General features: G+C 48.3%; 1 protein-coding gene across 1 annotated transcript; it reads right to left on the reverse strand.

Annotated features, from left to right (window-relative positions):
- Nucleotides 1-3,355: 3,355 nt before the first annotated feature.
- LOC138553339 (myb-related transcription factor, partner of profilin-like) lies at nucleotides 3,356-18,078 on the reverse strand. The gene is made up of 3 exons (XM_069642537.1): nucleotides 17,727-18,078; nucleotides 16,679-17,083; nucleotides 3,356-3,852 (listed from the first exon to the last, which is right to left on the reverse strand). The coding sequence occupies exons 1-3, from the start codon at nucleotides 18,076-18,078 to the stop codon at nucleotides 3,356-3,358; spliced, it is 1,254 nt and encodes a 417-aa protein (XP_069498638.1).
- Between the last annotated feature and the right edge of the window lie 4,608 nt (nucleotides 18,079-22,686).

A 22,686-nucleotide genomic window follows, 5' to 3' on the forward strand; every position in this document is an offset into this window, starting at 1 on the left:
ACTCCGCAAAACACTCCCTAGGGGTCTGGGCAAGTGGGACCTCACTGGGAGTGACTCTCCCTTAGGGGACAAGGATTCTCATTCCAATTTCGAACTCCCTAGACCAAGCACCAAACCAGCATAAATCTGACTACCTGCTATGAAGATTAATATGTCCTCCTTATATTTGGCTGCAGGCAATGCTAAAACAAACCATTCACCAAAAGACAAAGATGATGGGCCTCATTACAAGGTTTGCGCTCTGGCAATAACAATACCGTTAAGGCAATACCGGCATCCATTACCGGGCCGTTGCATTAGGACCCTAGATGCCGGTACTACCTGCATCGACAGGGACCTTCTGTGGCCGTGCACCACCATACCGGTGTCTGTGTGAGCATGCGGGCACCGTGCCAGTAACACCGGCATGTCGCAAGGAAGAGGACATTACGAGTAGCACGCATATGCAAATACTGGCATCCAGATGCCGGTAAGAAGGGCCACCATGATGCCGGCAATACCGGCATCGCGGATCACCCCGTTAACATCAATCTGATGTGTTCCCAAATGCCACAGGTGCACACAATCAGCACAGGTGGAGGCAATAGAGTCTTGGCCAGCACAAAAGGAGCACACCCACACACCACACCCCTTCCCACACCAAAATGATCTCACTTGCTGTTGCGATTTTGGGGCTGGAGGATATGCCTGCACTGCTACTCCATGAGCAGCAACTACAACAGGAGACACAGGTATATCCCTACCACGGACTGCCCAGGAGGTGAATGACACAAATATTGATTTCCATGCACTGGCAGGCATGCCTAATTGCATCAGTGCCCTCGACTGCACCCATGTGGAATTGGTGGTCCCGCATGCCATGGAGGTGGTGTACCATAATCGTAAGCTATACCACTCCATCAATGTGCAGATGGTATGTGACTCCAGCAAGATGATCACACATTGCTGTGACCGATACCCCGGATCAACTCACGATGCAATGGTGCTTTGGAGCTCCACACTACCCCGCTACATCTAGCGACATGCTGCACGACGCTGGGTAAGTCGGCTGACAGGCCCATGGTAGTAAAATGGGTGGGACAGATGCATATACCACCTGGGTGAGTCTGGGGGGAGATGCATATACCACCTGGGTGAGTCTGGGGGGGGAGAGATGCATATACCACTTGAGTGAGTCTGGGGGGAATGCATATACCACCTGGGTGAGTCTGGGGGGGAGATGCATATACCACCTGGGTGAGTCTGGGGTGGTGACTGTACACTGTCTATACTGCAAAACACTGCCCCTAAACATCCCAACCAGAACATGACACTGAATGTGCCATCCACCTTCCTCTGGTGGCACACCAATGGCAAAATGTCAGACTAGCAAGCAGCCCACACCCCTCATCATGTCCACTGCACATCATCAGACCGTACCCTCAGCAACACAATTCAGCAACATGCAGTTAGTAAGCATAATATACATGACCGCAGCAAAGCACCGCACAGGTCATGCATCCATGAGTGCGCATGGAGAAATCCCACCCAGGGAATCCACTGATTGTCACTGGCCTTCCACCACAGTAGTGCTGCATTCCACCATGGCCAAATGAACAGATGAATGACAGTGCAATGACAAACTTGTGACAAGACCTCTAGTAGACCTATCTACCAAGCATTCAACATCACCTATATGAGTGTGATTTGAGTGCAAGGCATCCACAATACATGAGCACCGCCATGCAAGTGGACCCCCTGCATCATCAAAGCAATGCAAGCCCACACCTGTGTACAATACCACCCAACACATTGTGGCATATATTCACATGTGTGCAGACGTCACAGGACATGTGCATGGAGTCATCAAATAGCTGCAAGCATGAGAGTGCAAAGTACACATGACAAGGTGGACATCAGCCTAAAGCACCAAACATTGGCCAACATACCATTTGTCACATCACCTGGCACACATCCCTCACTGGTGCTTACATCATGGTCCCTCGCACACCATCTGGTTGAGTGGTGAGTCCGATGTGAAGGACCCTCAGTCCTGTATGGCACACATGCCCTCCACCATGTCCTGGCCCAGTCGTCAACAGGTCAGTCTGTTGCACATATGTGTAGCCAAAGGCTTCCATCAGAGATATCCTGCATACCAACATGAACAATGAACAGGCTAAGTACAGGTGTCATAGAAGAAATACCCTCACTCATACCTTATTGTGCTCCCATGAAGGTGATGCTGGCTATCCCCTGAAGCCGTGGCTCCTCATCCCTGTGAGGAATCCACAGAACAGGCACAGAGAGGACTACAATCGGGCTCACACCCGTACCAGTGTTGTTATTGAGCAGACCTTTGGCCTATTGAAGGCACGGTTCCGCTGCCTCAGCAGGTCTGGTGGCGCACTACTCTACTGGCCTGAGAAGGTGGGAAAGATCATCATGGTCTGTGCCATGCTGCACAACATGTGCATCTGGTGGAACGTACCTCTGCCACCTGACATTGACGAGCAAGCACCGGGTGAGGAGGAGGATGAGGAGGGAAAAGATGTAGCACATCGGCCAAGTCGCGATGTACCAGATGGACGTGCTGTGTGCCAATCAGTGATAGACGGTTATTACTGAGACCCTGGGATGCAGAGGGTGCAATCAATGCTGTATTCTGGGCACTGGGATGGTGTGCATATGGACACAGGGTGTGGGGGTAGATGGCCACTGTGCACTGTCATGCATTGAATAAACACACGCCAAAGAACCAATGGCCACTCAGTATTTCTTTGCACACAACAGGTGTATTATACAGTATCTTCATTGTGAATAGACCCTAAAGTTCACACACACCACTCCCCCTCTCCCTTTCCCCTAACACCTCCACACACCACCTCCCCTATGCCTCTCCCCCCAAAACCTCCACACACCCTGCCTCCCCCAACACCACCACACATGATGTGCAATAAATGTTATTGAGTGCAACTGCAGTCAGCACATGCAGGGTGCCCCTGCTACTGGCGGCCTCTCTTAGGATCTGGGGGCTGCATTTCTGAGCACTGTGTGCTGCGCATGGCCCTTCGCACAGGACTGGTTTGGGTGGAGCTGGCAGGTCTGCCAGATGATGGTGATGTGCCTGGTTGTGCGTCGGTTGGTGCAGGAGGCAGCTTCTCTGCTATCCTGGCCAGGAACTGGGTGACTGCTGCGAACCCGTCAGGGATCAGCTTACTGTTCTTGTTCATGGCCTCTACAATGGCCACAGTATTAGCATGAACTTCATGCCATGTTAACTTACCCTCTGCCACATACTGCTTTACGAGGTCTGACATCTGCTGCTGGCGCCCCTCCATTCGCGCCATGCGCCCCTCTATGTCCCGAATAGCATCTAAGGTGGACGGGGCATTTGCAGTGGGGCCCAATGCATGGCTGTCCACTGATGGGGACTCCCCTGTTCTCCAGATTGGAGCTGAGGGGTGTCGTCTGGGGTGCTGTCTGGGGTGTGCTGGGGGCTTGGTGTATGTGCAGCATCCCCAGACAGATTGTTGTCCTTGTGTAAGTACACCTGACTGTGGCCCTCTCCCTCATCACCACTATGGGGTTCTGAGGCAGCTTTCTCCCCGATGGAGCTGGTGGCTGCAGACTGTGTCCCATCTGCCTCTGATTCAGCAACAGTGGACACGTCCTGTGTTAGGGTTTCCTCTTGTGGTATCTCAGCCGGTGTTTGGCGGTCCTGTGCCTTGGGCTGTGATGATGGTGGTGCTTTTAGTGGCAGTTGGGGCATCCGAATGCCACTCGATGTTGATGGCCTGGTGCCATCATCCCTGGCCCTGGACTTTTTCACAGCTGCACCTGCATCCTGTCCATCACTGTCAGCATCCGTGCCTGTGGGGGACCGAGAGGGCAGGGCATCAGAGATGGTAGTACGTGCATCATCAATACATTGGTGTCAGTGCAGTTAATCCCATGTGATTTATTGCATTGTTGTGGCGGACAGGGTGCTTGCTCTATGTGGGGGGTCTATATTGGCATACGTCAGGTTCCCACATGTTTGCGATGGTGTCTGCTGTGGGGCCTACCGTTGTGTTGTGTTGTGGTTTGCGTGCTGTGTGACACATGCTGTTTTGCTGTGTGTAGGGTGTGTATTGGGTATGGAGTTGGCATGCAGCATGCATGTTAATGTGACAGTGGTGGGGCCAGCAGTTGGACAGGGATATGTCAATGTGTGTATGATGGGCCATGCATTGCCTTACATCACTATCACATTAGTTGCCCAACGTCATGCTTCGGTTATCTATGGTTTGTGTAGACACTCCCCTTCTTCTGCCGATGACGGTACTCCTGACTCTGAATCTCCAATTCCTTCAATTCCATCCATGTTGATGGTTGTGCTACATGTCTCTTCCCACCTGGATAGCTTGATGGGAGAGTGGGCCCCGCCGCCTCTTGCCAGCCCCTAGCTGCGGTTGACAATATGTTCTTTACAGGGAGGCGTAGGTCAACCCACCGATTTTACAATCTTTGACCGTGCGGGCGGTGGTGCCGACCACACTGACCTTCCTGGCCACTAACTCCCATATGTCCTTCATGCGAAGTTGTGCACACCTCAGGTCTGCCCCACCAATGTGTCCGCAAACACAATGCGCTCTTCATCAGAGAATCTTTCCTTGCGCTGCCGGGGTGCGCCTTTCTTGGTAGCTTTTGACATCTTTAGCAGTTTGTGAGTTCTGTCTAGACAGTACAGGTCCTGTGTGTCGAGGATTGCAATGGATTGTGTTTTTAAAGATGGCCGTCAGTGCATTTCCCGTTCCGGCACGATGAAGTCACTTCCAGGTCGGTATGCCGGTGCCGTTATTTAGGGGTGGGAGGAGGCAGAGGCGGTATCAGCGCATTACATGATGCCGCAATCGGGGGGTTGTTGGTCGTTAACGGAATGGCGGTACTGCCGTTACCGGCATGCCGGTACGTGCGTGCACGCACTCTCGTAATCAGCCACTATTTGTGGTGTCAATCCAACCCAGACACTTTCTTACTGCCATGCTGGTAATGACTGATTTTTACTGCGATTCTCATAATGAGGCCCGATGTCTTTTTAAGAAGAGACATGTATTGAACTGGGATGCGTGAATTACGAATAGAGAGAGTCTATGGTGCACATGGTAATCCCCCTGATTAAGCACAACTTGGAGAGGTGGAGCAGAAGCAAGCCATGGAGTCTGCAACTTTCGGAAAGGTGAAGAACACCAACTTGAGATGCCAGAAGGTTGGCAAGTCCAACAACCTGTGAAAACTGCTTGCATCCCTTGATTCCAACTTCCCGGCTGTCCTCATCCTTCTTAATCTCTCCTCTGCCTTTGACACAGTCAACCACTCATCCTCATTCAAAGGCTCCACAACACCCTTGGTATCTCGGAGCAGGCACTGGACTGGTTGACCTTCCTAAATGACCGCTCCTCCCAAGTCATCCTGGGAACCTTCTCCTCTCTTACTTTCTTCTCCATCTGTGGTGTCCCCCAGGGCTCTATCCTCTCACCTTGGCTCTTCAACATCTACCTTACTCATCTGGCACTCCTCATCTCCTCCTTCTCCCCCAACTTTCACTGTTATGCAGATGACACACAACTCTTTTTCAAAATTCCTGCTGACGCTCTTGCACCTTCCATTAATTCCCTGACTGCCTGTCTGCCATCCAGGCCTGGTGCACTTCCAATGATCTCTGCTCAATGCCAGCAAAACAGAGATCCTTCCCATTGGGGCTACTGCTCCCGACTTCTTCCCTTCACTCGGGCCTTCCTCCTTGGGCTCTCGCCCTGCTCCTTCTTCTGAAGCCAGAAACCTTGGAGTAATCTTCGACTCCTCTCTCTCCTTCCTCCCTCACACTCAGGACATTGCCAAGAAGTCCCACTTTCAGCTCTTCCTTCGCAAAGGAATTCTACCTTTTCTCTCCTTCCCCCAGAAGCTCAATGTCACCCGAGCCCTGGTTCTCTCTTGGCTTAACTATTGCAATAGCCTCCTCCTGAATCTACCTTCTTCCACTCTGTGGCCCTGACAACTAATTCAGAATAGGGCACCGAGACTTATCTTTGGCCTCAAGCCCAGGACTGCATCTCTGCTGCACTAAAAGTCTTTGCTGGCTCCCAGTTGCTTCACAGATTAAATTCAAATCCCTATGTATCATCCACAAGGATGTCTGGGGCCAGGGACCACACTATCTGCAACTCTCTCTTACTAAATATTTCCCCTCTAGTCCTCTGCTCTACTCTGGCACCAACTCTCTGTGTGTAGAGCGTTTTGTTAAATAGAGGGCAGGAGGTCGATCATTTTCCTCAATTGCCTCCTTTCTTTGTAACAGACTCCACTCCCTCTTCGTCTTGAGCAGGACTTCCTTAAATTCCAGAAGCTACTCAAGACTTTCCTCTTTAGCTCCACCTTCCACACTTCTCTACTCTCCTAATAACACTGTTGCTCGATTGGTGTCCACGGCCCGTATGGATCCTCAGGTCCTGACCTCCCACACCGAATCACCCCAGTTTCTGTCTATCCTCAGCGCTTTCCTCGGCACATCCTCCATCCTGGAGGCTCGCACTTACCATACCTTGCACTTCACTGGTTGGTCTCCCACAAGTACCCCAGCCCCTACCGCCATTCCCCATACCTCCTGCACTTGCACGTTCTGAACACTCAAAAGGCATAGTAGGTCCCCCCCCTACTGTATTTCATAATTTCTATGTATTTTAATGTTTCTGATCCCCAGGTCCCCACCCTTTTGCCCTGTGTGCGCTTGGAAACAGAATTTAATTAATGTATAAGCGCCTACTAAGCGAACAATAAAATACATAAATAAATAAACAACAGGGAAGCCGTTGGCAGAAGGAGAAGAGGAATTTAGTACAAGGTGGCGGCGTGACCACACTCGTATAGTGGTGGACAAGACTATCAACTAACGACGCTGAGACCAATTGCAATCGGGGGTATTTGCAGCTTTCGTCCGCCAGCATCCGTAGATGGCAGCAGCCTGCATGAAAGCCGATAACAGAGCGTGGACGAAACCAAAGACAGAGAAGCCAGACAACTAAGTCAACTGCGCGAGAGAATGCCGAGCCCTGCAAAGTTCCCCTAAATACACAAAGGTAACGGGGAAAACAGGAGAAGCGGCAGGCCGTAGGGGATACAGTATATTAGTGTGAAACTCGATCAAGTCATAAGGACGATAGGCAAACAATAAACCATCCTAACTGGAGTTGAGAGAAGTGAATAAAGAATGTCACGAATTACCCTGTATAGGAAGTAAAGCGAGACTGGAAATGAATACCCTGGGAAGAAGGGGAAAGGCCCCATGTGAACAGGGTGGAAGAGTGCAGAGAACAAGCCACAAAAACGTATAATACATTTGGTGAGAGAAGATTGTCAAGTGAACTGTATAAGAGAGGTAATAATCCAATACAGAGAACCCAAGAGAGGCAGAGACTAAAATTGGAGAGTCATATCACATCAAGGAAAGGTTGAATTTAAAGAATGTGAGAAACATATGACCGAAGACAACAATGTGAGAGAATGTTTCAAGGAAAGCTGTCATAAGCTTATCACTAAAGAGAGTACAAGGTCCAGGAATGTGTTGGAGAGCTACATAAAGGAGATATCAAGACAATATCCAAGAAAATTGTCTAATGACATGTATGTTTTCAAGAGAGACATTTCTATAGAAAGAATGCCAGCAAACAAGAAAAGACCAGCAGAAGAAAGACATTCCTTTGGCCTACTGAGTTGTTCATATTAGTAGTATGTTCAGGTAGAGTTAGGTTTGGACCAAGGACATTTATTTTGGACTTCCTGACGAAAGACACGCACCTTCAGGTTTTTAGATAGGCAGGGTAATCCTTTTAGTGATAGGGAAAGATAGGCCTTTTTCTTATAGTTTAAATAAAATAACCCTTAAAATGTTCTTGAATAGTCTGGTTCCTTCTTCCGACCGTCCACATCACATACTTACATCTTTCACCTAGTGCAGTGCACGGCATGTCCCTGCAACAGCATGATTATCATGCACATTGCGCTTGCGTGGTGGTCCAGGCTATCATGGAGTGTGTTACGGCCTGTGCTTTGTTGCCGAGCTAGGGAGTGGGTCTCAGTATGGCTTGCTGGGTGACCCCCAGATTTTGTGTCACACCACTGCTACAGTGTACAGGAAAAGTCCAACGTGTCATGGGAGATCAAGAAGAAATCTATGCGCTACTGGGAACTATGTACATTGGGGAAAAAGGACTGTCCCTATTCAGTGGGTTAGAGACCCACCAAGGATCCTCTGGGTTCAATGATTGTTGAATGGACAGCAAATCCATACTTGACATAGGGCTCAATACTGAAACATTCTCTGTTCTGATGAGTTTTGCATCTGTGACCATGCTGAATACCCCACCCAAAATGAATAATGCCCCAGACAATTCAGTGAGCTTGTCATGTAACATATCAAAGAAGTCACTGCTCCCGAGTTGGGTGCATAGATGTTGTGCAATACCAATGACCTGCCCGCAAGCCTCACCTCTGCTAGAGCAAAGTGCCCTTCCACATTGCTCACAATATAACCAATTGAGTATCTCACATCTTTGTTAAATAGAATTGTGCTGCCCCTAGACTTCCAATGGATGCAGCTCATGATCTCACAGTTGCATTCTTTTTTTAGAATGTAATCTTTATCCTTTGATAGATAGTGTGTCCCTGGTAAAAAAAAAAAAAAGAAAGAAAAAGAAAAGGAATGTCCCTCCCAATCTCCTTATGTGGTTTATGACCAACTTATGGTTGGGGACTGTTCATCACTTTATGTTCCACGATATTATCCTCATCCTCTTACCCAAATTCCCTGTTACTGATTATCTATGGGGCAATCACTTTGAGTCTTTTCATACGTACAAGGAACCTAAGCCCCTTTTAGAGTGTGGGTCAATTGCTTTTGAGGTTAATTCAACAAACAGTCCTAATAGACGATTGGTTCTAGAGGGATTGAAGTCTGGATAGAGTATAGGAGGTATCAGGTAATAATGTCCCCATACATAATGTCGCTGCGAAAAGCCATCGGCAACATTATATATCGTGACATTATGTTTGGGGATGGGTTGCAAGGATGTTCCCTGCTCCCATTTTTTAAAACAAAAAACTAACAGGGGATGCAGGGGTTTCCCCCGCATGTTGAATGTAATAATGTCTCCTTTAACAACAGCGACTTTTTTGTCAGGTGATATTTTTGCGGGGACATTATTATATGGAATCGTAAAGCATGAAACAGTTCAGCTCAGTGAGTCTACCAATACGCAAACAAGGGATGAAGGGAAAACACAAAAACAGAAGACACTAAATCAGTTGGTCCAAGCAGTATAGACCCTGCAGGTTCTCTAAACTCTCTCCCACCTTCCCCCACCACCACTCCCTCTCAGTGGCAGCCACGTGAGAGGAGGCTTGAACTCTCTCAGGGTCCTCCCAGCAATCAGAAGATGATCATACTGAAGGACAAAGAGGTGGAGAGAGAAACAACCAACTTGTAACAAGGTAGAGTATGTAAGTGTTTGAGGTGCATAGCGGGCCTAATATGGAGAACTGGCAACCCTCCTCCTTGCTAGTAATGGGCATCCACACAGGAGCATTTAGGCTCATGAACAGCTCTCACTCACACCATCGTCAATCACCAACACTCAAAAGCTCTACCCCCTCCCACCAAAGGGGAACTAAGTCAAAGAGTGGAAAACCACATCCACTTCCTCCACTTACCCGCTCACACCCCCCACCAACCCTGAACTGAGAAGCAATAAGAAGGATTGGCCCTTGTAAAGCACCGGAAGTTGAGGCACCAAACATAACACAGCCACGCTATGAAATGTCATATCTTTGTTAATGACCCCAAAGCATCATGTAGCCTGGTAAGCACGTTCCACCTGAACTGGCTTGCAGATTAGTAAGCAGTGGTCACTGGTAACTTGCTGGCAATATCAACTTTCACTCAGAGACCGCTGGCATAGCATGGCAAGGGATCCTTGTGTCCTTGTATTTGGTTTTCCCCTGGCTATGAAGGCCATTCGATGACGGGAGGGTTTGGAGGGGGGTTGTGCCAGAATGTGGGAGTGGGTCCCTGTTGGTCCAACCCCATACCAGATTCCTCATCAGCTGCGGTACAAAAAGACAATGCTGCATGGTGCAATGCCTCCCAGTGCATGCCGGTTTCTGGATCCAGTCTAGACTTTCTGAACTGGTTGTGAGGATGCAGGTCCAAAGTAATCTTACCTCGCACTGTATACCCTGCCACTGTCATCATTAGTCAGGCCCAGTGAGTCCACCTCATCAGGGTTTTATTGGTTCCTTTTTAGTACATTGACATAGTCCTAACCGGGTGACAATGGGTCCAGGTGGCAACTTCCTCCACATCTTCCCGACGGCCGCCATTTCAGGCCACTCTCCCCATGGTGGGCCACTTATGGCTCAAAGTCCATGCTCCTAACCTGGAGGAATTCAAATCCCCCATTGCAGGGGGGTTGCATTCAACTGTACAGAATACTGTTTGCTGCCTACGAGTAATGGAGGCACAAAGAAAGTAAAGGTCTAACAAAAAATTATATTTACACCAGGAGTGCCCAAGCTAACACAGTTATAACCTTGGTGGACGAAGTGTATCTATGTGTGGAGAATGGGGGTAGGGTCTTGTACGTCAGAAATAAGGGCGCAAAAGGACTAGCATAATTAAATGATCACAAATCAAGGGCATGTACACATAAATAGAGCATAACTACATATAGCAAACTTGGCTGGGAAACCAAGTGCTATTGTCCCATCACTTCATATGTTATGCTATCCTATCCAAAATGTGTACTGCGCCCATCACCAATGTGATTGTCTTATAACGCCTGACTTTGTCCAAGAGGTGTCATATTGTGGCCAAACCAGGGTGTCACAAGACCTTAGGCTTTGGATCTTAAAGAAGAGGGGGTGATTGGGAGCTAGGCAGGCAGGCTCAGACTGACCTATAGGGCAATAGGCCAATGCTCGAACCAAAAACACAAAATGCTAGCATGGGCCCATTCTTTTGGTTAATGTGGGCCACATTTTTTGCCCAATGTGGGCCAGTTTGAGGAGTTACATTACTATGCGACTAGTAGTTTTGACCGGTGTCCAGTCATAATGTCGAACCAATAATGTCGAATTACAAAAATGTCGAATCCAAAAAGTCGAAAACAAAAATGTCGAATTTTTAATTTTTTTATTTATATATTTTTTTTGTGCTCCGGGGATAAAAAAAAAGGGGTAAAACAAAAAAAAACAAAAAAAAGGGGGGTTCGGGGGGAACCCCCCCATTTCGAAAAAAAAGCAACCAAAAAAAAATCGACATTTTTGTTTTCGACTTTTTGACTTTCGACATTATTGGATTCGACTTTTTGACTATAAACCGTTTTGACCATTGCTGCTGAAAAAATATTCTTCAGGTAGCACAAGTTGCATCACATTTTATCAAAAAACTCCCCCTTGGGTACAACTCAAACAATGTCACAAAAAGAATGAATAGCCCTTTGCAACTGTGGGCCACTTTTTCATTGTTGCCCGAGACAATATTCAGCCCCAGTCCGAACCTGGGGGAGATTAACCAGTAAACTAACCAATTCTGGAGGGGGAAAAGCAAATTGGCTGAGCAGGGAGGTAACATGGTTGTGGAAGTAGGGATACATGTTTAACTGTGATTAGTTATCCGTATGCAGGATAGAACATTTCAGGCACGTACAGATACATTTAAAGAAAAGACTTTACTCTGATGCCATTATCTAGATAGGAAATCCTCCATGATACTAGATGTAGCTGATTGGTGGTTGTGTAACGGGCTTGTGAGGTTCTCAAACATGCCCAATATAGTGTGTAGGCTTTCAACAGATTATTATAATTGTTCTTTTATTGCGCACGGCATTCTCTTGCTTCAAAGACAAACGGTTGCCCCTGAGCTATCTCCCCCTCATTGGTTTGTAAGATACACTTCCGGTATCAGGATCAGGGAGATTTTCCCAAGTCAGCTGCAAGTGTGTCAGGTCAAGAGCTGGACGTGTATAAATGAAGGCATGAGTAAAACATGAGGTAAGCAGTAAGGGAGTGTTAGGTAACATTTCACTTGCTGCTATTTTACCTCTATGTTTGTGGTTCCCTTAACTTTTTGCTATTGTTTCAGCCTCCTTCCCTGACTTTCTGCCAGTGAAGCACAGCCTTCAGCTGCACTCCACTGGGCTTTTGCTCATCGTTTTGGGTAAACTTCAGGCAGTCAGTACTGAGAAACTGTGTTTCTCTTAGTCTTATGACTTTGTCTTAGTCTTATGACTTTGTTGCCACTTTTGGCAACTGTATTTCAGTGCGCAAAGTACATTACTGTATTGCGCACTGGGGTCCTTGCGTTTTTTGACTCTAGACATTCCTTAAGGATTTTCTGGTAACTGAATAATGTGCCAAGGAGTAGACTGGAGGTAGCATTAGCTTTTTCATGTGTTTTTACATTTCTTTATCAAGCCATACCACGCTTACTGCGTTTGAGTCATGACTGTGGCTATACTTCGTCATGGCCGTACCACAGGTCTTTTGTCTTTGGCCATTTTGTCCATTGGTTATCCTCCTGGTCCTTGTGACCCGGGGAGTCCTTGTTTGGGCAGGCGTTCACCCGTGAAAGTCGACGCTTTTTGCAGGCTGATGCATGTCATGTGTGCAGATACCCAGGAAGTGGACTGGGACTGTCAGGTCCCAATCCACACTACTGGTGCCAGGATGTCTGGTTTGCACAAGAGCATGAGAGACACAGTGGTCCCTGATTGGACCACATCTGGCGTGCATAAGTGGGGCAGATCTCCTCATTGGCCAGCTGGGTGCGGGCACACACTGGACTTTGGGATATGACGAGGGGGCCTGAGTGCAGACCTGCAGATCATCCATCAGTCCAAATTGACCTATACACAGAGCCAAGTATCCAGAGAAGCGAAGCACATCCACAGACTATTCAGAACCGCGCAGAGAAGGTTTGACACCCTGAGCCCACTGGTGTCTCAGTAGAGTCCTGCTTTGCGCTCAATCTCTGAAGGCCTGCAATGGTCCTTCAATCCCTTGGAGTGGTGGGACCAATTACTCTCAATGCCTCCTTGTTGACCTTCAAACAAGCCTTCTCGAAAGTGTCCATGGGCCCTCCAGTGGACTGACCAGGTGATAAATCGTAGTTCACACTGCAAAAACATCTCCTTGTCAAATTGTGTCAAATTGTGTTGACCCAGCTTCTTTGGGCCGTGAGAAAGGAGCATGGTCAGACCGCAAGACTTCGGTGCCCCAACGTCACTGTGGGACAGTGGCGGTCGTTGCTGCCAACTCTTCCACCTTTCTTCAAGAGTCCTGAGACCAGCGGCATCAGTGTTTCAATTGTCCTGCATTCGTGACGAGAGAGCCAGCTCCAGGTGTAAACCGGACCTGCATCTGCACCTGCAGCGCCTGCGCACTTCGAAGCTTAACCAAGGAGGGGATCTCGTACACCAGGCGGCCATCTCCAAGACTGCCCCAAGTTTATATTGTACCCAGAATGAGCTAAGGGAAGTGATTAATGACACCACTTACCGGTGGCCCCTACTTCATCCAACCCGTTTTTCGGCACAAAGGATCCCCTTGTGGTCCTTATCTTGGCTTGCTCTTGTTTCCTAAAGCCGTCCGAAAGTCGGGGACAGATTTGTTCTCCACAGCAGATCCTTCTCTGACTCTCGGAACCAAATGTCCACATGTCCTCTTGCTAACTTTTCCTTTCCATTGAATATTGTCCTTTGTAAATTTTACGCATCACCAAGCTTTTTTTACGCACAAACTTGACACTGAACACAAGGCTCCAATCTTCGTAGGGCTGAACTTTAAGATTGGGATATTCATCTGTGAAGTTAGCCAATGTATTACGTTTTTCTGCTTTCCCTCCTGTCATGTTTTGACTGGAAATCGCACTTTACTGCATTGACCGAAAAGTGATTGTACATTTATTATACATAGGGCCTCATTACAAGGTTGGTGGTCCGGTAATAACGATACAGGAAAGGGAATACTGGCATCGTTTACCGGACCAGATAATTACAGCCCTTCAGGGAGCTGTTACTGGCACTGTCACTGGCCCCTCCGTGAGTGGCATCCCTGATAGTGGCAGGAGCCCTGACAGATGCCTGCCTTGCCCTCGACACCGACATGCCGCAGAGTAGTGCACATTCCGAGGTAGCGGACATGCAAATATCGGTATGTACAGACCGGTAATAAGGCCATAAATGATGCCTTAAATACCGGCATTGCAGTACTGGCGTTAAAAGGGATCAGGTGAGCATAAACTAGCCACAGGAGTACAATATCAGCTCACGTGGACACCATTGAAACCCAGGCACAGCATAAAGGCAGCACACCCACACACCACACCCCTCCCAAAGGAAAAGTGCTACCACTAGCACTGCTGGAGCAGGAGTACATGCAGGAACAGCTACTCTATGAGGAGGCAGTGGGGCAGGTCATGCAACAAATGCGAGGAGGATAAGGATGGCAAGAAGGGCACAGCACATGCCCATTGTGCAGGCCACTGTGCCACGCAGGCTCCCAACAATACCCCGACAACGTGTGAGCCCATTTACCCTAACCCCAGCACAAATCCACACCCTCTACCGGCTGGACAGGGACAGCATCACAGCAATAGTGGACCTCATACACGACAACCTCTTGAGTGTCATTAACATACGCACAGCCACCCCACCCCTTGCTGAAGGTAGTGTGTGTGCTCCCCTTTTTGGTGACAGGAACCTATCAGCATACAGTGGGCCAACTGCACGGGATATCACAACCCTGCTTCTCCCGTGTGCTGATGCAGGTACTTCAGGCACTCCTCAAACATGTACGTGACCTCATCAGCAAGCCACGGACTGCAGCAGAGGTAAACGCTACCAAAGTTGCATTCCATGCGATAGCAGGCATGCCAAACGTAATTGGTGTGATAGATTGCACACATGTTGAGCTAGTGGTGTGGCATGCCATTTTGGTGGTATACCGCAATAGGAAGCAGTACCATTCGCTAAACATCCAGATGGTTTGTAATGCCAGCCAAATAATAACACACTGCTGTGCCAGGTACCCAGGCTCCACACACAACACAATGGTCCTGCGGAACTCGACATTGCCCCGCTACATGGAACGACATGCTGGACCCCATACCTGGCTGTTGGGGGAGTGTGACCACAGTGCCACAAGCATTGACGAGGGGGCATGTTGCCAGTGCTGGGAATGTGCCTGCTGGGTGGGCCATGTTGGTCATGTCTACATATCTCATCATTGCACCATCCTGGGGTACGGGTGCACACTGCATGATTGGAAACCCTGTGCATCCTCGCAAGACACAATTGTTACAACCATGTTGGTCAAAAGATGCAAAACATCAAAGCTACCCTTTCTCATGCCAACATGCAGGTGATGCTGGGTATCCACTGATGGGCTGGCTGCTGAGCCCAATCAGGCATCCACGTAACCGACATGATGAGGCGTACTTTCGAACCCATGCAAAGACTCACGTGACTATAGAACATACATTTGGACTACTGAAGAGTTGTTTCCGCTGCTTGAGCAGGTCTCGGGGTGCACTCATCTATGGTCCCGAGAGGGTGGGCCATATCGTGATGGTCTGTGCAATGTTGCACAACATTTGCATCCGTCGCAATGTACCCCTGCCCCCACACATGGACATTATGCCACAGGATGATGATGATGATGGTGAGGATTCTGGGATCCCTCACCGTCACCATGGCCATGATGGACAGGCTACACGACAAGCATTGGTTGCAAATTATTTCTGATGAATTCATCACACATGGGAATGGAGTTGGTCACACTGGGTGATGTGCACTGTGTAACATTGAATACTTAAAAACTCCAGAAAAGAATGGCCAGACACAAGTGTATTAATGTAAAGTGAACTTTGTACCTTATGAAACAGGTTGAACATGCACATCTGTCCAATCGTGACCAGTTGTACTACCAACACCAAAGGTCCTCTAAATATTCCCCAACACACCCTTTCCCTGTGTAACACATTTGCACCCACCCACCCACCCACCCACACACCCCACAGACAACACCCTCAAAAACATACATTGCCCCAACATCCCTACTCCAACAGATTCCCACCACCATGCACTGTAGACCAAGGCCTACTTCCGCCCCCTCTTTTCTGCAGGTGGATGGGCCCCCATCTGACGTGTCAACCAAACTGAGCACCGCACAGGGCTCCCATGTGTGGATGGGCTAGGTGTGGCACTGGCAGAATCTACCGCAGGCGTGATGATGTGCCTTTGTTCTGCGATGGCAGTCACAAGGAGGTTTATTGATTCGGCCATGGAGGACATGACCTTGTTGCCCTCACGCACCCTCCTAGCCAGTTGATAGATCACCTCAGTTTCCCGCCCTAAAATCTGTGATGTGTTCCTGGTGCTATCCTGCATGGTCTGCCTCGTTTGTTCTGCCACGGTGATGTATCGCTCTAGTAGGGCATGCGTCGCCTCCTGGCACTGCTCGGTGCGGTGAGGCGAGCCTCAATATCACGGTTCTGCATGGGTGGTGGGCTGCAGGGGCCAGGTGGGGTGAATACAGGGTCAGGTTCCTGGTGCTGCTTTTGCATGCCCTGTACTCTGCATGTCTGGTATATGTGTGGGTGTACCCGATTCCTCCAGCTCAGGCATGCTACGTATTGGCGAAAGGGGATCGGGGGGCATGCTCACTGATGGTGATTGTGGCTGATCCGCAATATCCAATTGCGGTGATGCCGCTTCAGCTTCTTGTGGCACTTGCCTAATGCATGGTGTACTGGCCCGGCATGGCAGGTCTGCCACTGATGTTTGCCCGTGCTGCTGCTGCTGGCACTTGCCTGCAGGTGATGTTGCCTTCTTCTTGTGGCTGGCAGGTGTGCGGAGGTGGCTGGGGGGATGTGAAGTGGAGGCCGTGGACCCATGTGTGCTGTTGCTGCGTCCAGGTTCCTGGATGCTTGGGGTCTTCTTCTGAGTGTTGCAACGTGCTGTGGTGGTTGGTATAGTGGCAAGCTCGCCCTCGCTGTCAGATGTGGTGCCTGTGGGTGACAATGCAGGGGTACATTATTGTTGTGACATCATCCATGTGACAGCCATCACACTTTCTACAATTTTCTGTCATGTACATCTACATGCTCATGGTGGGGCCCCTATCCTGCGGCACACATGTATAGGGGGGAGCAGAGTTGGTACATCCTGATGTGTGTGCACGTTGTGGGATGTGCATGTCGGTTGGGTTGCTGTTGGGTTCCGCGACAGATGTCATGTATATGCTGCCCTGGATTGTGTACGTGTGTGGGTTTCCTGTGAGGGGAAAGTGGTATGCTTGGGTAGGTGTGGTCATTGCTGTGTTGTCAGCGGGAAGGGTTAGGGGGGGCTTTGTGGATAGTGGCAATGGTGCATGGATCTTGGACTAGGGTTGAATGTACCATTCACAGGGACATGTTGGACTCTGTGATGTGTGTTGACGCATGCTGACGGTGTGTCTGTCTGCATTGCATGGGACATGTGGTGTGTGCCTTTGGTGCTTGTTGGCATTCTTCATGGTAGGAATCGGTTTATGTTGATGGGTCTGGTTGGTGTCTTGCAGGGCAGCAGGTGTCTGGGCACAGTCATGCAGGAAGCACTACTGGTATTGAGGGAACAAATAAAGTACATGGGATGTTAGTCATGGTCACTCACTTGCTGCTCCAGACGTCTTGGCACCATGCTCTGCATCTCCGACTCCCTCTATGCTATCCATGTTCATGATGGAGGCACATTTTTCCTCCCATGTGTGCAGTTTCAATGGTGAACATCGTCCACCTCCAGTGGCCTGTGCCTGGCTGTGCTCAGCTGATAATAGGTTGCGAACTCTGAGGCGCAGGTCATCCCAACGTTTCCGACAGTCCCTTACAGTCCTCAGTGTCGTGCCCACCGCTGAGACTTTGTTGGCCAATTCAGTCCATATTTCTTTCTTGCGCAGCAGTGCAGACCTACGCATGTCCCCTCCAAAGACTTCCTCTGTATTTTCCACAAGGGTGTCTGCGAGCATATTTAGTTCAGTCTCACTGAACCTTGGTTTGCACCGTCAGATGTTTCCACGTGCTGCAGACATGTTCCTTGATGCTCCTTCACTGGCCAACTCCTGTGTGTTGAGGATTGCAATGGATTGTGTTTTTCAAGATGGCCGCTGGTGAGTTTCCCGTTCCAGCGCGATGATGTTACTTCCAGTTCTGGTGTTGAGGGTACCGTTGTTTACAGATTGTTGGTGCCGGTGTTGTTATTAACGGCATCGATGGTGCCGTTATGTGGGTTTCTTGCAGCTTTACCGGTATACCGGTGCTACCATTACCGGCATGCGGATTATTACAGCATTGCATGCTCGTAACCAGCCGTTGTATCTGCGCACGGTGCATGCCGGTATGGTGGCTACGGCATGCCGGTATTTCTGGGATTTTACCAGCAAACTCGTAATGAGGCCCGTAGTGTGTGTTTAAGTAGGGATATTACTGAGCTTGCCCTTATTCACTTGCGTTTGTTGTGGGCCTAATAAACTGTATATTTTTGATATACTACTGTCTAACGGTAATTCTTGTCATCCTACTGTGTGTGCTTATCGAAGACCACAGATCACCCCACTACTCCTGAGACTTAGCCTTGGCTGTTCTCCAAACTACCTTGAATTGTCCTGGCTAACTTCACAGAAGTGTTTCCTGTTTCAGTAACAAGGGTGGCCTCCTAAATATCTGTTCACCAGAGCAGAGTTTAGAAATCCATTCTAACAGGGAGTGGGAGCAGAGACATGATGACATTGTGCCTCATTTCGAGTCCAGAGGTAACCCTGCTGGTGCTGCCGGTGGGTTTCTGCCAGACGCATGACATTTTACCAGCACCTGGCTTGCCGGTGCCACTGTGACATTGCAAGTCCCGTCATACCGGCAAGCTAGGTGCCATTAAATGTTGTTCCCCATTCCTGTGGAGTCCCACAGGACTCCATGGGAATGGGTTCATGGAAGCACTGACACTGTTGCTAACGGTGCCATTGCTTCCGTGATCAGTCTGCCTACCGTGACCACTGCACCCGGCAGGGTCGGGCGCAGCGGCCCCAGCAGGCAGACTCGGAATGTGGCAGATTGGAAACAAGGGTGCTGGTAGGCTTACCGGCACCCTTGTTTCTGGACCACCACTATTCTAATGAAGGCCATTGAATCCAATAGTATTAAGTGCCTTCAGCTGAGAGAGAGGTGTAATTCACACTAGCATTTAAGGTAGCTGAGCTATACATAGAATGGCCAAAGACCCTCTTATATTCCTCAGCTTTTCAGTGGTCTGTAAATGTGTGTACCTCCACCCACCACCATTTTCAGATAATCTGAGTACACACTATAATATTTCTAGCCCTTCTATGTTGCCAGCTGTTAGGAATTTGAAAGGCTCTCCTCTGATACATCACCAATTTACTAAGATCATTGAAAAACATGGTCCTGCACTTGGCGTCTCCTCAGACCACCTCCTTCATATCCCAGGCCTTCTTCAGTTTCATTTCTGTCACACACAAGTCCAGTTGAATGGAGAGAGGGGTAACTCTTTTTCCAAGAATCTCACCCTCTATTCAACAGTGGATTATCCATACTCGAAAATCAGGGTCTGCTTTGATATTTCCCTTTGCTCAATCTTCATCCACAATATAGTCCCTCTAAATTCATTGGGCCTCATTACGAGTATGGCGGTAAGGCAACAACGGTACCGGTATCGCTACTGTCAACGTTGTTACTGTATCACCATACTACAAGATCTGCTTGCGGGTGCCCAAGCAGCCACCTGGTCTAACCAAGTGGCCGTACCGGCACCCGCGAGCAGAACATGATGCTAGCAACGGTACCATTGTGAACGGTATCGCTGCTACCATCCTCCCCATTCCCATTGTGCCCTATGGGGGCTCCAATGGGAATGGGAACGTACCGCCTCTGGCACCCATGCAAGGGGAATTACCGGGTCCGCTGAGGTCGGAATGGCCCGGTGATTCCCCTTTCGCGGATGCCGCAGCCGAGTTTGGGGGTAGCCATGCTGGTAAAACCGGCATGACTACCTCCATCCTCGTAACGAGGCCCAAGTTCTGAACATTGGGGCTCATTAGGAGTTTGGTGGTATCTGGGCATAAATCCACCCAGATACCTCCAAATTGAATTACTGTTACTGCCACTTGGTCCGGCGGTATAACCGCCAGATTACAAGTAGAGGTAGCAATATAAATCCCCATTTCTTTTTATTCCATAGGACTCTATGGGGGATTTCTGGCAAATTTGACAGCAGTGTTAATTCCGCCACAGTAATTTCATTGCAGTAATTCAGTGGCAAACTGGCGGATTTACATCCAGCTCATAGGTGGAGGTTAATCCACCAACTTTAGGCCAAACTCATAGTTGAGTGGTGCGGTAATGCAGCAGTATAAGGTAATACTCTCACATTTTAGCCGCACTACCCAACTCATAATGACATTCAATATTGTCCACAATCTGCACCCATTTATCTTCTGGAGGTAGATTTTGAGGTCTCATCACTATCTGCATCCTCCTCTATACTGGGTGGGTCTGCTGGCACCCCTCTGTCCTACCTTCTACATCTTGACACCAAAGCTCAGTTTTGAGGTATGCTACAGGATGTCACCAGAGATGGTTTGAGCTGGCCAGTTTTGTTGCTGCATTTGCTGGTGCCATTATCTTAACGGTACATGATCACTTTCAGTCATAGTGTATATTTCAAAAGGTAATTAATATTCTACACTTGTGACCCATTTGAACAATAATATATTTTTGAATTATTGCTGATGTTTAGCTGGTTCCTTGCTTAGAAAATGGCAATTGGATTATCTGCTCCCGTTGCTTTAAATAGAGCAATTTTTCCAGATCAGTATGATGTATTTTGGGATTTCAAACAGGAGGTTATCTCCCTCCATGTCCCTGCTCTTGACCCCATTCTCTGCAATTAGCGCATTTACGCCATCTGCAATGATCTGAACTTCACCGCCTGTGGCCTAGTAGCAGATATTCCCCTTTCCAGTTGCCCACAGTTTTAATGGATGGCAAATCACGTTTGACCACTATTAGATTCCATTTATGGTACCTTAAACATCAACATTAATTATCTAAACTATAAGCGCAAAATATCATTAAAACACAAATCCATGTTCATAATTATGCAGATACAAGCCACAGAGACCCATACAAGTAGGCTGACGTCATCCCTCTTCGGCCCTTCGTACCAGGCGCCAATTATGTGACGGAACAATTCTTATATTGGGTCCAGGAGGAAAGCTTCCAGGAAGGAAGAAACTGCATACTTTCCAACATACATGTAAACCCTCCAGTTTCTTTTAATGGCTGGTGGGTTGCAAGACAACATTGCAATTCCCCCACTGATTTCTACATTCCTACATACGTCAAATGAAACTCATTGGTCCCCTGGTCCCTTTTCACTGGCCAACCACGTTTTGAGTGCAACACACCTTTTGACCAGGTTAGCCCAGTTCAATGCTGCATAGGATGAGGTCCCGCTCCGGCTACTGGAGCACTGGCAAATCTTCAGTCGATTTCATCAGGGGTATGTAATCATGTAAGCAGTGAGGGCAGCACATGAACCAATCCAGCACAGTTCCCTTGTCCACGCTCCTGTATTGGCCAACGCCTTTGCCAGAGGGAGTACAAGCGCTCATTTTGAGGTACAGACCGAACAGCCTGACAAGTCTGTTACTAGGGCACATTGTGTTTTTTTTAATTTTTATCAGGTATCAGCTCAACCTAAAAATCACTTTCAATTGAAATCATGCCCTTCTTTGCCAGGTGGTGATCCCTCATTGCTATTGATCATATGCTGGCAAAAGGTTGGTAAGTTATAGGGTATGCCTCCCTTTTGCCAAATTTATTTTCGGTGGTTTTTTGACTACCTTTTTTAGTCCAAATCTATATGTGGTAATTTTGGCTATGGTATATAAACGTAGGGGGTGGAGGTCCAAGGGAAGGGGGTGGGGCGGGGGTGTGGTGTTTGCAGTAAAAAGAAAAAAGGTGAAAGAAATCAACGAGAACAATTCTGCAAAGTGCCCTTTGGCTAAAACTAAATCAAGGGCAGCTAATAGATTCTGTATGTAAGACAAAATATTTTGCTTGTGGGCCTGGTAATCTTTCAACACTAATAATGTTAATCTTCAATGACTGCTAGATAGCTATTGGCAGTTCTTACGCAGGATGTGAGTTTATCGGAAAGGGAGTCTACCTCCCCTCTGAGATCCATACAGAGAGGGAACCCCAAATAAGACAGTCATTGGCAAAGCCAAAGGTTGTTGCTTTTGTGTAGACATGGGCTGTTATTAACCAGGCACTGCCATACTAGTACTACTATCTGCCACAAAATGGCAATAGCTGCAAAATATGGTGATTACTTGGGCTTTTGATAGCAGGGCCTGAAGAATGCCTATCTAATGCTGATACACAAGCCAAAACTGTTGGCTTTGTCGATTCTTGCTTTTAACAGTATTTCAGCGAAAGGAACAGACACAAATCAAATTGCTAAATGCACACTTGGCTGAGAAAGTTGTATTACATTAGTAACGCATCTATAGCTATCTATCTATCTATCTATCTATCTATCTATCTATCTATCTATC

This window comes from Ambystoma mexicanum, chromosome 1q (assembly GCF_040938575.1).
Source record: "Ambystoma mexicanum isolate Mex_15411 chromosome 1q, UKY_AmexF1_1, whole genome shotgun sequence".
Taxonomy (NCBI): domain Eukaryota; kingdom Metazoa; phylum Chordata; class Amphibia; order Caudata; family Ambystomatidae; genus Ambystoma; species Ambystoma mexicanum.

Bases quoted from the DNA above. Each gene is read 5' to 3' on its own strand.
- LOC138553339 (XM_069642537.1), bottom strand. From the start codon at position 18,078: ATGCTCGCAGACACCCTTGTGGAAAATACAGAGGAAGTCTTTGGAGGG. The intron at 17,084-17,726 runs GTGAGTGACCAT...TGTCACCCACAG, and splicing joins CAAGACGTCTGGAGCAGCAA to GCACCACATCTGACAGCGAG. The intron at 3,853-16,678 runs GTACACCCACAC...GGTCCCCCACAG, and splicing joins GCCTGAGCTGGAGGAATCGG to GCACGGATGCTGACAGTGAT.